The sequence below is a fragment of the Punica granatum genome, chromosome 3 (assembly GCF_007655135.1).
Source record: "Punica granatum isolate Tunisia-2019 chromosome 3, ASM765513v2, whole genome shotgun sequence".
In the NCBI taxonomy this organism is placed as follows: domain Eukaryota; kingdom Viridiplantae; phylum Streptophyta; class Magnoliopsida; order Myrtales; family Lythraceae; genus Punica; species Punica granatum.
Genome location: NC_045129.1, coordinates 16,421,429 through 16,437,898, shown reverse-complemented (window position 1 = coordinate 16,437,898; position 16,470 = coordinate 16,421,429). Strand labels below are relative to the sequence as shown.

General features: G+C 39.1%; 1 protein-coding gene across 1 annotated transcript; it reads right to left on the bottom strand.

Annotated features, from left to right (window-relative positions):
• Window positions 1-4,423: 4,423 nt before the first annotated feature.
• Window positions 4,424-6,110, bottom strand: LOC116199223 (GATA transcription factor 4-like). The gene is made up of 2 exons (XM_031529508.1): window positions 5,728-6,110; window positions 4,424-5,392 (listed from the first exon to the last, which is right to left on the bottom strand). The coding sequence occupies exons 1-2, from the start codon at window positions 6,034-6,036 to the stop codon at window positions 4,721-4,723; spliced, it is 981 nt and encodes a 326-aa protein (XP_031385368.1). The 5' UTR covers window positions 6,037-6,110; the 3' UTR covers window positions 4,424-4,720.
• Between the last annotated feature and the right edge of the window lie 10,360 nt (window positions 6,111-16,470).

The window sequence follows — 16,470 nt, the reverse complement described above, 5'->3', positions numbered from 1 at the left end:
AGGATCAAAGCCTTAACTTGACACATCACGTCTAGTTATAATACTATATTTATTTTTTGAGTAATCAAATAAAATGTTTGTACTCTTCCGACTTAAAACGGGAATTACAATTATTGGCTAATCATGTGCGGTTCACGAGTACTAAATCTTATCTTCACCTTATAAACCCTATCTTTCTAATACATTAGATCTGCCTAATACTCATATTTAATGTGCTCGCATATTTATTTAGTTAGTTGTATATTTACGAGGGATAGTTATAGATATCAAATATACAAATTTGATTTTTTTATATTTTAATATAATATTTTCTAATATTTTTACTATGATATATGTTAAAAATTTAATTTCTATGCCACCATAATTTTGTATAATTAGTACTTGTTATGTTTTTTTTTCCAAAATTCTGTGTTGATAATTTTTCTGTGAAAATTATTGTTTTCAAACTACTTATTTTGTTTATTATGTATGGCATATCTATGTGCACATAGATAAAAATATTGCTTTTTTTTTTTTCAATTACAAGGGAGGTTCGTTAGTTTAGTGTAATGAAATAGAAATTCTAATAGCTAATAAAGGGACACAGATAGTCTCACTAGGTATCGAACTTGAAACCTCTTGATTACCAAGCGAGAGCGCTACACCTTTTCTTGAGTAAAAATACTGATATTTAGTTCAATAGAGATGTCATCTCGTGCATTTTTCTCAATATAGTGTTGTTCGAAATTCTTAATGTCAAGTGTTAAGTCTCTATTCTTCATAATAAGATTACAACTTCACATAATTAGTGGTTTGCGATAAATATGTATACCTGCTTAATTAGTTGATTACCTTTTAGTTTTTTTTCCCCCAATAAGTGCTGTTACCCTTTATTCCATGCCAAAAAAAAAAAAGAAAAAAAAAGAATAGTGGTTCGGAGGCCAAACACCTATACATCTGCTCAAACCTTGACGTCAACTCACTCAGTCTAAAATTAGCCGGCATTTAGAGCAACGCACTTAGTCTAATATTAGCCGAAAGAGCACACCCCGACAACCATAGCAAGTTGTGCCATAATGCCATTCGACCTTCCGTTTAGGAGGCCTTAGCTCTTAGTAACGATAAATTTTGGTCCGGGCGTCCCCACTTCTTGGCCAATCCCATTGCCCCTCTTTATAAAATGCAATTAAGCATATGTTTTGTAAGACGCATGGAGGGTGAAGCATAGTAATCCTCTCATACACAGTTCAACCAGAGGATCATATATCATTAGGGCATAGTTTGTTTTACTATATATATATATATATAGATATGAATCATTTGTGCGCGCGATGAGCAGCTGCAATGGACTAGCTGGCATGAGCAGGAGCGATTGTCCTGCCTCGAAACTTACATGATGAATTGACCCCGAAATAAAGTTGAAATGATAATTAAGGTAGATATCACCAGCCATAATTTAGGGGCAGCTGGTAATTACTGTCAAAGAAAGAGCACATCAAGGGGGACGGGGTTCACGGCTGTGGAGGTGGTGGGGCAGTGGGGGGACAAGAATCATGTCATCCTCTTAACAAAATAACATGAGAAGGAAATTAATTAATTAGGATCCCTATACAAATCAGATTGAACAAATTAAACTAGCCAATTATAACGTTAATAAATCATAATTTTCAAATGCCGTACTGTCTCAAGAATTTTTTTAAATTATATATACCAAAAGAAAATAAAAAAGGAAGAGTTGCACAGTTCTATTTAAGTATCACGTAGGTGCATGTGACTGCCTCATAGCCCACATGCACAAATTTTTAGTGTATTACTGCGCACAGTCACATGCCGTTGCTCATGCAAAAATAATAATAATAATCCCTTCTTTGTGGGCTTTGACGTTACCATATGGCACTTTCCAAGAAAGTCCTTTCATACTTCAATGGTACTTCCTTGATCATATATTTTATTATTGAGATAAGATATACATCCCTTAGGCTTCCCTTTTTTTTTTGGATTAAGAAATTTCAATAGACGGAAAACGTTAGATTTATGATATATATCGATGGCAAGTTAGAAAGGTGCAAATATATGATGAGTTCAGATGGCATGCGAGTTATCTCCTATTCGTAAATTCTCACGAGAATTTGAACTTGATCAAGTTCAAATTCTTAGGACCGACTGGGAGGAGGAAAATTTAAATGTAAACACCAAGATGATAGTTATAATCGCTAGACAGAAAGGGCAAACAAAAGTTATAAGCTGAGCCCATCGATTTGATATCATATTCAAGCGATTTGTTTTTTTTTTTTTTAAAAGAGAATAGATTCTCTATTTTTATACCACATGTCCTATTTTGACACCAATAAATGAAAGGGTTTCTAGAAATGAAATAAAAAAGAATTTTCAGAAATTCATTAGGAATAAAAGTCACCTCTTTCATTCCCAAAAATGTGATTAAAAATAAAAAATCCTTAAGAAAGGGGATGTAATGCGCGGCATATGGCTTCGTATGGTAATATCGAGATTTTAAGTTCAACTTTCATTATCATTGCAGGACTACTCGTACCATTTATTATATTTTTTGTTTCATATTTATTTATCCCATCAACCTCCCTTAACCCGAAAAAAATAAAAAATCTTTTGTAAACTGTTCATATAACTTGATGAGTCATAATTATATTGCTCCAAAACTAGAAGCACTCATTGACCACGCACCCTATACTATACATCTACTTTGACAAATACATGTTTGATAGGGGCACCATTACTACTCTATTATAATATATGATAGGATAGTATCTTGAAAATCGACCAATATATTATATGCGTGAGTATACTAGGACACCCCCCATGGGATGGACCACCAAATTATGTCTAGGATCAGCTAGACAATAACACTTGCCCAAATTATGTACGCCCTCCTATATTTATACTACCATACATATGCTTTTCGTCTTAAACTTTCCATACCGGCCGACCATTTGGGCAGCAGTTTTTGCGAGCTATATATAAGCTGTCTTTTGCACCTATAATATATTTCATGGCACACTCTATTCCTCGTGTACATAATGATGCCTTGGCTATTGCAAAATTCCTCGGGAAGTGGAATGAGGAGAGCAATTGTATACAAAGAAGGTTCGATTGATCAGATTTAGATTCAGAACTTCTATATCAAGTGCTAGCGCTGCCACTGCATGCTGCACCTAAACCCCTTTATAGTTGATGAAATTGGGTAGTACACAGAATCGATTGATCGAACTATGGAAGTAAATTAATTAAGTACTTGTGTAAAGTTATTATTTTTCTTTTTTGGCACAAAAAGGTCCATGAATATAGTAAATGGAATAAGAGGGTATTAAAGAGGTCCCACCGATAGAATCAAGTAATCTACTAATGAAAAAAAGATTTGTGCCGCTATGCTGCATCTTTTATCGAGTAAAATTGTTATTAGCATGTGCTAACTTGGTGATTATATATTCAATGAGTGTTATTTATTCTAAAGTAGATGAATAACAATTAATCATATTAGAATGTGTGTAAGTGGTAATGTTTGAGATCTTTGTGGAACTCAATTTACCATTTACATAAATTCTAATTGGATATTAGCCAGATGGCTAAATAACACTCAGTGAATAATTGCTATAGTATGATTATTTATTGGGAAAAAGATAAAAAACCCCCCATTGTGGGATGGGATTGGGACAAATCGCACCATGTTCTTTTTTTTGGGACAATTAGCTTCATGTAGTTTGTTCCATTAGACATAGGGGGTTATGGTGTTAATTTTTTTTCATTTTCAGTCCTCAATCTTTAACCTTTTAATCATTTTGGTTATAAATATTTTTTATTTTATCATTCATATCCTAAACTTTTCATCTTGTTTCATTTTAGTCCAACAAAGAAAATCGAAAGGGACCGGGGGTCGGGACCGCCAATCGGCGACCCCGACCCCTCCACCGGGGTCGCCGGTGCCCACAAAGGTTGTCGGTGACCTCAGTGGAGGGGTCAGGGTCGCCGATTGTCGACCCCGATTTTGAATCAATAGGGGACCTTTGATGGTGGAGGGGATGAGGTCGCCGATTGGCGGCCCCGACCCCGAATCTATCGGGGACTCTGAGTTGGAGGTCCTCGGTTGATTCGGGGTCGAGGCCGCCAATCGGAGACCCTGACCCCTCCATCGAGGTCGCCGACGACCAAGGTGGAGGGGTCGAGGTCACTGATTGGCGGGCCCGAACCTGATTCCCTTTTGATTTTCTTTGTTGGACTAAAATAAAACAAAATGAAAAATTTAGGATAAGAATGATAAAAGAAAAAGACTTATAATCAAAATGATTAAAATGTTAAAAATTGAGAATTGAAAATGAAAAAAAAATTAACGCCGTAATCCCTTATGTCTGACAGAGCAAACCACAGGGGGCTAATTGTCCCAAATAAAAGAATATGATGCGATTTGTCTCAACTCCAAATCACAATAGGGATTTTTGTCTTTTTCCCTTATTTATTTGCCATTTCCAACCATACATGGAAGTATTTTTTTTCCCCTTGAATTTGCCAACTTAGGAAATAAGATACTTGACGAAGGAACAGATCTACATTTTCTTTTTGGATGAACAACAAATCTACAATTTTTTTTCTAACCAAAAGAAGATTACAATAAAAGGAAAATTTCGAACAAGAGCTGCATACGTCTTCATTAGGAAATGAAAAGCTACAAAACGTTCTTCAAAATTCATCCCCAAATAACATGGGGGACCCACTAAATCAGATGTCCATAACTGGGCCCACTGCAGTGGTTGTTCAAGCAATCATCACCGCCGTTGGATACTCCCATGATAGAGCGGTGGCAAAGGAGCTGCTGTTGCGCCTGCGCCACCCTCTGCATATCCTTCTGCCGCCTGAGCTCCAGCACCTTCCGGTGCGAGTTGGAGTGCTTCGTCGACACGAATGTGGGGCTCGCGGCGGGCCGGTACTCGGGCACCAACCGTCCCGACTTGTACCTGACCCCGCACGCGTTGCACAGCGTCTTCGGGCCCATTGGCCCCGTCCGCCACTGCGGAGTCTTCTCCGCAGCGCAGTGGAGGCACCTCCGGCCGACCTGCTCCTGGTGCGTGTCATCAGGGGCTGCAGGGTCCGGCGATGGTTTCGACTTGGAGGGCTTAGCCTCGGAGAGGTAGAGGAGGCGCGTGGTCCAGTCGCAGGGAGCGGCGCGTGAGCGCCTGCTGCGGGATTTGGAGGGCAGGGGGGCCTCCGGGAAGGAATGGGCGGATCCGGACTGGGAATTCGGGTCGGATTGGGATGAGTCGGATGTCGGCGGGTTGGGTCCGGACCCGAGATTCAGAGTCGGGAAATGAAGCTGGAGGTTGTGGGCGTTGGAGAAAGAGTCTTCTACGAAGTTTGACAGCCACTCAAGCTCCGCCACGTCATCATTCTGCAATCCCATGAGGAAAAAAAAGGATATATATATATATAAATAATTTTACCAATTACAAAAATCATAACAATCAACAGACTCAATACCATGAAAGAGTCCCATCTCCGTACTTAAATTGTTTCTTATAATTCTCCGAACATAAGTTATAGAGATCGGTGCATTTTGAGTGATTATGCTCATTTATTCTGTTTATGAAGGAAGCCAGCCTACGACTTCAGTAGGACACACGATTGATGGACCGACGGAGTATTCCTTTGTCATGAAAGTCATTTCAGCATCTATCTAAAAGTGCAACAACGGCGAAATTCGAGCGCTGAAGCAAATGAGGTTACCGGAACGCAGAGGTCTGCAGAGAAGCTGGTGTCGCCAAAGTTCCGCGACCCGAAACTGCTAGAGAAGTAGTTCTCACCGCCGGAGACAGAGGAGTTGCAGCTGTCGACGGCTGTGAAACCCGAGGACTCGGCAGAATTGGCGACGGCGTTGTCGCTGAAGCCGTCACCCGTCATTGCCATGTCCTCATTGGAGAAATTAAGGAGGTCGTCGACCATGAATTGCGCCTGCTCTGTAGGCTTCTGCGGGATCAACCCGCTAGTGCCGTAGCCGTAGTACCCACCGCTAACGAAGTGCTCCGGCGCCTCCATCGATCTAGTGTAGAGTTGGGATGATGAGGAACAAGCGGAGTGAGGCAGAGAGTACTGAGAGAGTAACAGTGAGAGGCGGAGGAGAGGGGTTGGGGAAGGGTCGGGGTTTTGAGGAGGGAGGGGAAGGGCAAAATTGGAAATTAGGAGAAAGTTTAGAGCATCTTTTAACATGCAATTGCAAACAGCTCCTGCTACAGTAATTAATTAATTAAACAAAAAATGGCGACTTGCTTTGCAGCTTTCTGGCTACTCTCTGTTAATGAGGTTTAATTAAATGGGATTATTTATTCTCTTTTCCCTGACAACCAAAATTAATATCATTTGCCACGTCTAATTATTTTGTTACTAATCATTTCACCCGTGCATTGCGTGAAATTATTCATGACTGAAATTTATAGATTTTATTATATAATTGAATCTCTAAATAAATTATTTATTTTATCATTATAGAATTAATTTTTTGATAATATTCAAATTAACAATGAAATGTAAATGTTAAATACATCGTATTGACCTTGCTTTATTAAAGATTTTATTTTCATAAAAGCAACTACTTTATTAATTTGAAAAAAATACTAATTTTATACTTTATATATAAGATTAATAATATCAAAATCTTTAGAATTATTTTAATCAATTAAAACTTGCTACTTTCTGACATAATTTTTTTTTTCATTTTTAACATCACAATCATAGAAGAAGGATACTTTGATATTTGTAATTTTACAATTTCATATGATAAATAATATCTAGATTTAAATATTTCATTCGTAAATTCTTTTCTAACATTTTGTCTATTTACTTATTTATTAATATTTTTACTTAATTTTTTATTCAAGTAAAGTTTTGACTGAATTAATGATATATGGTTATTCGAGTGAAAAAACTTATAAATTATGGATGGTCGAATAAATATTGGAAAATTTTATTTGTTACATTTTTGTGAATAGCATTTTACATGCAGTTAATTATGATCCATGATATATATTTTTATTCATTAACAAATTGATTCATAAATAAATCAAACTTAATTAAATTGTCACATATTTTCTTATTTTTGAAAGATTATTTACTCTGTTCCAAGGTACTTCTTTTTAATTTTTACATGAATTTGTTAGATTACTCCAAGGTACTGATTAAGTCAAAGTCTAATATATCTATATATAGATATGTAAAACATGTCAGTACAAAATTATCATTTCTTTTAGTTATACGTTTTTATTAATCGGTTCCCCTATCGAGAGTAAAATTCTAATAAGTATCATCATTTATTTTTTATTAGTGGTAAAGGAGACTCGAAGAACAGTCTATCACGATTTAAAGATATGCCCAAACAATTATGTGAAAGGCCTCATCTTATGAAAGGAAGACCATCATCGCATGGATGGTTAAATCTCCACTATAGTAAAATATTGCATTGCCTATAAGGGTATGTCACTGTATCATGCCTATAAAAGAGAGGAGCAATTACACTAACCAAAAATTATTGATCACAGAAACATTGGATGACAAATATGATATTCTTCTCAAACAGTTATTTAATATATCGCCTAATATTTCTCGCTTTCACAGTTAATTAATACATATAGCTTACATAATTCCATGTGAATTAGCGGAAGATGAAGACAACAAAGTTCAGAAGAACCGAGCGGAGTGATCACGTCATCTTATTCATAGATAATGTCCTTTGGGAGCATCGGGGCTAGTTAATGTTCCATGTACCCTATGAACCTCCTCAGGAATCGAAGAAGAATTGCATTTACAATATTTATTCATTGTATTAATAGACTTTTATGGATGCCTCTCTAATTTCTCAAGAGAACGTGAAAGGAAATCCTTCTTATGGATTGAGGCATGATTTTGCAAACATCAAAATGATAATTGTCTGTCCAATTATTCTATATAAATTAAAAGAGATACTTTTAAATAAATAAAACATATATATATATATATATATATATATATATACACACACTTAATCTTCGGACATGGATGTACACTTTTGATATTTTACTTAACTTGACAAGAAAAAAAATGGAAGAACAATTGTTGAGAGATTAACATATGCGAAAATCTCAGCTAAAAAAACAATGGTACATAATGGTTTATTTTTACAAAATACGTACTTATTTCACTGATCTTTGTGAAAAATATATTAAAAACTTTCATTTATATGCGTTTTAAACACCTAATTAAAACTTTTTTTATTAGATTTTGTAGATAAAAGGTAGAGATTGCTTCTTTCACAAAAATGAAACATAAAAATGGATGTAAGCCCATTCTGTAAAATAAATTGAATAAGTTACTGCTTCTGGAACAATTTTTAGATCAGAACATCTTTATTCATGAAATACAAAAATTATATGGAGTTAAGAATTTCAAAAGAAAATTATTCACAAAATGAGGCATCTACTATAAATTGACCAACAACCTTTCTTATTATATATTAACAATCATGAGAAATTCCTAAAAACCATTAAAGTAACATTAAAAAAAATTCAATATATAGTATAGTTACTCAACTAAAAGTTATCCGGAGATTATGATTTTGAAATTCAGTAATTTCGCAACAATAATGCAGTACATTCAACGAAGAAAAATATATATTTCAATTTGATTAAAAGGTCATTTCATTTTCCTATATCTATTATCTACAAGATAAATAACATTGTAAATAATAGTAATGAAAAATATCATAGACCATAATACTAATTTTAAAAATTTAAACTTAATATTACATCTGAAAATTCAAGAAATCACTCCACATATGAAAAGAGAAGAGAACTTAATATAAATAAACCTCTGCACACCGGAAAAGAAAACCTCTATCTCTTATTTATTGGTTTCATCCTCTTCCTTGCTCTTTATATAATAGATGCACATAAATATCTTTCACATTTCCTAAACTAATTATATTTCATCAGAAGATAAAATCTTATCTCTTTTACTTTCCCAAATTTAAACATTTAAATCTTCCTATAAGCACTCCATTTTCAAAGGTAGCCTATTTTCCTCTTCGGCCAAGAGCCATTTGTGAACCAACATATAATATTTATTAATTTCGTAATTATTGGTTATTACATAAGATGGCTGTAATTTTTCTTGCAAATATCCAATAAAATTGTAAATATTAAGAAAATTTGAAAAACTTTAAAAAGTCTAAGTATATACTAATGGGGAGATTAGAATGGAAGCTCTTTACTTTCACAATAGCCTATTTTTCACTTGGGCTGAGAGCCACTTGTCAACAATTATTTAATATTTATTGATTTTATGATTATTGGGCATTATATAAGTTGGTTGTAAGTCTTCTTGGAAATATCCAATAGAATTATAAATAAAATTTGAAAAAAAAGAGAGGAGAAAGTCTTAAGTATATATTTATGGGGAGATTCAAAGGGACGCTTTATCAGAAGAAGGGTTTATAAAAAAGCATCGATTAAATGGGAGATTTTCATAAGAGTAATTTGAATTACGTTACATATATATATATATATATATGTATATATTTATATTAGAAAGGGCTAAAGAGAGATTGAGCAAAAGGAGAAGCGAATACTATTATAGAATGAGAATTCGAAGTTGGAACGTAATTGTGATGAAGGGGACGGTTGTGAAAAATTCTAATATTACACATACATCACGTAACATCCATTTATAAGTGTAAATAAATTGAATCTACAAGTGGCCGGACCTATTTTATATTTTACTAAGAAAATGACGATCTATAATCTGAGCATGTATGTTAGATCGTCCCAGGACGACATACTCTCTTCTATTTAGTTTTGTATGCATTTGGAGATCATGTATTCTTAATTAAGACATTGATTTGTCTCTATGTATCAGCGCAATAAGTTTATCATTTTCTTTCTCAGCACCCGATCTTACTCCACCAGCTTCAAAAGAGGGCATCGACGACGCTCCTAACTACAACACTGGAACTACAACAGGAAAGGACTAGGCAATCCCCGGGTTACTATTCACATCCAGTTCAGCCACATGAAACCGGATGGTCCTGGGAGCGATATACAGAGGATCGCAGCACGAGGAGAAATTGAAATCGACAAGCCAGCGTGATCACGAGGAGGAGGCGCGAAATTGTCATTTCTGTCATTCATTGAAGGGAAGTATTTTTGACTAATTGCTTGAGCATTCACGGCTTTTGAACTCAGGACATCCTTTTCATTTAACTTTAATTTTATATTTTCAGAAAAAAACTCTACGAGACGTTTTCAGATTTTACGTGTGTCAATTCAAAACAATATTCGGGGCCGAAAAATACTTTTATGCATAATATTGATCCATGAATTTTTCTGAACACAATGGTGATCCCATATCATTTTTTGGGTATCCGTTTGGAAAGACAAGAATTCTAGGCTTTACGTGCATCAATTTAGATTTTTTAAAAATTCGGACGATACTTGAAATTGAAAAATATTTTTCTGCATAAAGTCGATTCTCGAATTTTTCTGAACACAACGATTGTCCCAAAATATTTTTCGGATATCCGATTGAAGAGATTGAATTTCGAAAATAATTGAGCAATTACGATCAATGCGTGTCGGAGGTTCAATGTCGATATATATCGAGATTCGATCTTCGTCAATGCAAATTGAAATTCTCATAGAGCTGACTATTTTTCAAATTTCTCAATTTCGAAGTTTTCATTATGAAAATGTCAATGGATCCTGAAAAATTAAATTTTACCCAAAGGACATTCATACAGAAAAAAAATGGCAGAAGGGGTCTGCCAAGTGATCAACTTGGCCGACCCCCATGCATTATTCTTTCATTTGTTCTCATCTTCCTTTCCTTTCTTTTCTTTTCTTTGACCAGCTCTTTCTTTTCTTGTTCTTTCTATTTGGCCGATCCTGCAATTGGAAGCCAATAACCCACCCTGTCTTCTCCATCTCATCTCACCTTTTTCCTGACAGTAGCAACCACTCAAGCCCATCCCTGCAACCATCAATTCATCGCCATCTTTTTCTCTGCTTCTTCATCTACACAACATCGATTCCATCAATCTCACCCAGCTGCTGCTTTCTTTGTTTTCTCGATTTCTTCTGGCTTCCTCTTCTGCAACCGGAGAGCCTGTAACTTATGGTACCCACGCCTGCTGTTTCTCACAGCAGCTTTGCAACAACCTGCAACTCCCTCATCCACGCCTCTATCAGCTCAAGCGAGAGAACATCACACCATCTCCATCAGCTTGACTTCATGAGCCATCTGGACTTGCAACGGAAGCAAGCAACACAATCGAGCAGCAAGAACTCCAGCAAGCAACAACACACAAAAGGAACCAGACCATCTTCATCTCCTTCCCTTCCTTCTCCTCTGCAGTCCGCTGATCCCCACCATTTCTCCCTTTACTCTCGGCTCCCGCATGACAAACACAAGAAAACACACACAGACCAGCCACCATGATCATTTTTTTCTTCTCTGCTACCTTCCACCTCTCTCACTCACTTCATATTCATCATCTCCATCACTATCTTCGGTTTTCATCTAATCTCAACTTTCTCTCTCTCGACCGGTTCACTTCCTCTTTGGCAACTCCCTCTCCCTCACGACCCCCTAAAAAACACAGAACAACAGCTCATGCAAACTTTCCCTCACCTCACCTCAGCATTTTACTTACCTCTTCACACAACACATCACCTACCTTCTCCTCTCAGCTTATGTTTCTTCTTGAGAGTAACCCCACCAACAACAATCAAGCCTCCTTCATCTTCATTACCTTCGATTTCAGTAGCCCATCCATCACCACACCTCTTTCCCGTTCCCTCAAGGCAGACAGACTAGCACCTTCACTTTCTCTGTTGCTGTTATCGACTACTCCAGGCCGCTAGTCACGTGCTGTAGCTCCCTGCCCCGTGTTGCTCCACCTCCTTGCCCCATGAAGTTGCACCTCCTCACCCCATGAAGTTGCTATTCGTGCGCGAGTCCCAATGCCCGTTACTGCTTCTTCCTGGAGCTCTCACGTGTTGTCTTATGTTTTAGGGTCAGCCTAGGCACCAGTGGTTGAAGTGCATATTTCAACCACCTCCAGGGGCCTCACAATAGCCAGAGCCACCGGGAGCAGTGGCTAAAACCTCCCCTTTTCTTCGTCTCAGCCACGCCATCTTGAGCCATCCTCGGATCCTTCTCGGGTCTTCTAGTAGTCCGAGCACCCAAAAGGCCCTCTTAGAGTTGTTCTTCAGCCTTGAGTCACTTTCTTTACATCCCGAGGCGTAGGTATAATTCTGTTCGACTTAGAAAAGTTAGGACTTTTAATTTCTGAGTTTTGTAGGGAGATAAGGCAGTCCCTGAACGATTAACACATGTTCTTGCTTAGAATTGTTTATTTTCATTTGCATGGTTATGTAATGATATATAATGTCTTAGAATAACGAGAAGAGGGTAGCTTCGGAGTCGAGGAGACCGTCAAGGCTCGGGGAAGCCAAGAGGACCTCTCGGCCTCACCCCCAAGGGAGGTGGCCGAGAGCCCTTGTGGCTTCCTCGAGCCTAAAACGGTCTCCTCCTCCTCGAAATTAGTCGTTTCCTGTGTTTTTACGTTTTTTTTTGTTTCATGACTCAATGTTGTTTTATTGATTATGTTAAATATTATGTTTGTGTATGTTTGCGTGATTATGTGTGTTTCCCGAGATCATGGCGGTGCCAGTTTTGTATGTGCTTGTTATCATCATGTTTAACATCTGATACATGCGAGAAACGATTATAATTGGGGTGAAGAGACCACTTATGACTCGAGCCGGGTCAAGGCACCTCTCGGCCATTCTTTTAAAGAAGTGGCCGAGAACCCTTGACCCATCCCGGGTCAAAGGTGGCCTCCTTACCCCGATTTAAGTCCGTCTCTCGGATTCTTTGTAGTTGTGTTTCCTATGTTGACTTTAATTCAACGATAAATCACATTATAAACGTGTTAACTTTAGGTGATTCGCATGGATTCGTGTATCCGTGATTGTCTCGGGCCCACGAGGGTCCAAGAAGTCTCGGCCATCATTGATTGGATTCTCTTGGTCTTCAGAGACCTATCTTAGTCTCCGTGTCACAAATTGTTTCTATTAATTAAAATGATCAGGGATCAAGATTCCATTCAGGCGGTTAACCATGATTGACCTGACGGTCTGAAACCTACAGATTCAAAGCATTCGGTAATAAATTTAAATTAATAATTCCACACACGGAGCAATTGGGACGTTTCATTTGGCTAACCAAATCATTCAGCTTTTCAATAAATTGCATGAACCGGCCAATAATCCGTAATCGCGTTGACGGTTCATGAACTGATGGCCATGCCCTTTTAAAACTCACAATTTCAAAAAGCACTGTGACATGTGACGCGTAGCATGAACATCTAAGGGGCACTCGTGTAACTTGACTTGAGTCTAGGCCCGATTTAAGGCGGCTCGAGTCGGGGTGCACGAGTTCTTCTTAGACCACTTCCGGGTAGAGTGGCTGGTTTCTTGGCTCTTTCGGGATCCATATAATCCCGATGGGTCCAAAAGATTGGTCGATATCGGATACAGACTTTCGCCGGTCTGTATTGCGTAGTCTCGACCTTTTATTCACACAGACACATTTTTTTAGTTCAAGGGTATGACTATCGGTTCATGATTTGCTGACTCCATAGACGTTAGGAGGATCGAAACATGTCGAATAAGGAAAGGGATGAGCGCCTGTCTAGGTGTGGCTCTCGCCCGTCTTACCCTCCCTCTCTTGTCCACATATTTCCATTGCCTTAGCATAGATTCATGTGCTTAGGGACTTGGACTAAAGGTGCGAGCGTGGACGGCTCGTGAAAGGTTGTCCGGTCCCTCTTGGGACAAGTGCGGAGACCTTCGCACCTCATGGTGTTTCATGCCCCCGTTTCTCCAAGTTCGTACTTAAAATTGGTCAAAACACGAAAAACATATTAACTTCAAACCCGGCTTAATCAAACTTAGGAAAACAACTAGTCAAAACGTCAGGTTTCGGATTTTAGGCGAAAACACACCTCCATCATAATCTGTTATGCCCTCAGCGTCGCGAAACAGAACAACTTAAAAGCAACTCACACATTCGAGGTTTGACTATGGACACCATGTCTATCAAGTCTGTTTAAGTAATGTCGACTGTTATATGCCCTCCCAAGGCAGCCCCCTGATCGATTCACATCACACACACGACCTTTGTTTTGTCTATTTAGGATAGAAATTTGTCTGCCAAGCAATCCCAGTTCATAACCTGATAAATCACGTAAATCCGGTAATAACACACAACTTGCCCGTTTATACTTACTTTTGTCTGTTTTTCTCTGTTTTCTTGCGGGTCAAACCCGACTCTATTAAGACATGACATGGTCCAACGTCCCCTACCCATTGATTATGGGGTTCAACGACCTATACACACAGAGTACGTGCGACCCGAGCGCGACATAGGGTCTAGTCTCGAGTCGCCGTTTTAACCCAAGTAGTATCCAAGTAGGGGATGACTCGGGTCAGGATGCGCGAAATGGGGTTAGACAATCACTCGGGAGTTTGACTGATCCGACGGATATCTTGAGGACTACATGTTTCTCTTGGAAACTGCCGGTTCGGTCGGACTCGAACTCCAGCTCACATGAGCCTGCGTCACCTTAATTTCGATTTCGGTCATTCAAACCCCACGATGAGCAAGAGCGGAATATTGGCCAAACGTAAGTCAACCGGGATCCATTTGTTATAACTTATATTTATTATTTGAGAGTACCTTGTGATGTATTTATTTGTACATTTATGTAATGATCTCGGTCGGCAAGTGTGGAGTCTGAGAGTCGAAATCAATTGAGTCGGTATACGGGTCCCCGAGATGAGCGAGACCACACGAGTTATGGGTTCGGTCCACATGGTGAACATGCCATCGCGATTTGATTAGTCGAGATGCGAGGATGTTGGACTAATCCCCTAACCCGAGGATCCGCTCTTCTTTTGGTCTCATAGTCCGAATCAATTGTCTCTTCAAATTTACAGTGTCAAACCTGGCGAGTCGAGTGAAACTTAATCAACGCCGTAAATAAACTAAAAAGGGCAAACCTTAGACAAATTAGCATACCGAAAGGGTAGGCCTGCACGTAACAGAACCCCCGAATTCGGAACTCCTGGTTTCGCAAGACTATATGCCTTAGAAAACCAGGTGTATCCTTAACCCTAAACTCGGGCAACTCACTGGTCTTTGACCTTCGGGTCGTAAACAGGTAGCGGCGACTCCTTTTCACGCGTGTCCGTCGTGCGTCCCCGGGAAGATGGACACTCTCAAGCCGTGCGATCAGGGCGCACGCATGTGGGTCCCAACGAGATGAAATTTGGGTCCACACAGGCATGGTGACTTTGCTGGGTGCACTTTAGAGGGTTCAGGCTCGATCTCGTTTGTTTGCTGTGTCTATATATTTACCGCTTTCATTTATTTTCTGCTCATTTACTTTCTGCACATTTACTTTCTGCACCTGCATTGCACATCATCCTAGTTGTAATTAGGCACCATGCTCGAAATCCCACGGGCATCAATAAGAACTAGGATTAGAAAGAGGCTCAGAGTATGGGAACGGACCGAGTGGCCTGACCATAGCACTAGCCTTTAAAGAGCCCCGCTTGGTTTCAAGGAATTCACGCCCTTGAGCTAGGGCCCCCCTATCCCTAGATCGCACGGTTCGTGTAGTACCAAACCTTGCATCGTCCTATGCCTCTATGCCAGCCTCTAACCGGCTTCACTGACAGTCCTTTGAGTCGGCCTACGGGCTTTTGAGCCTTTTCTATTTTGAGAGATGTACATGTACTCCCGTTTTTATCTCGTGGGCATTTTCTTCTGTATTATTTTTCTGTATATGCATATTCGCGAGTAGACCACTCGCAGTCTTTACCTCTCCACGGCGAGGTGCGCTATGACAGAGGCCGTTCATTCCAGCCACCTAACCTGCACGACAGGTGAGTCGTGCCAACTTTCGCGGATTGGCCACCAACGGTTTTCACCATTCCTCCGCGACTAGACGAGCAGTGGCCCAAGAACCAACCTACCTTCCACGACGAAGCTAACACCCATTGACTCTGCGCAATTGAGCGCGTCCACCAGCGCAACCGAGTACGTCCACTAGCGTGACTAAGCGCGTCCCTTCGCGTCGTTTGAGCACATCCCTCTGTGCCCGTGCACGCACCCTTGGCACACCCTACTCACATCCCTCAGTGTGCTCGCACGAGGCCTATCAGGCCAATTCGCTCCCTTGCGCTCTTACATTAAAATTGCAGACAATTTTTACTCCTTTATTGTTTTTCCCTTTCCCATTGTAGGAAATACTCAACAAGAAGGCAGTCTGAATCCCGAACGACTAGAACCGGGATAATAAACACCTCTCATCCAACTCCTTGGAACTTCAACATCGAGGACCAGCCCACCCGACACAAGAATTACTAGCATGGTTGC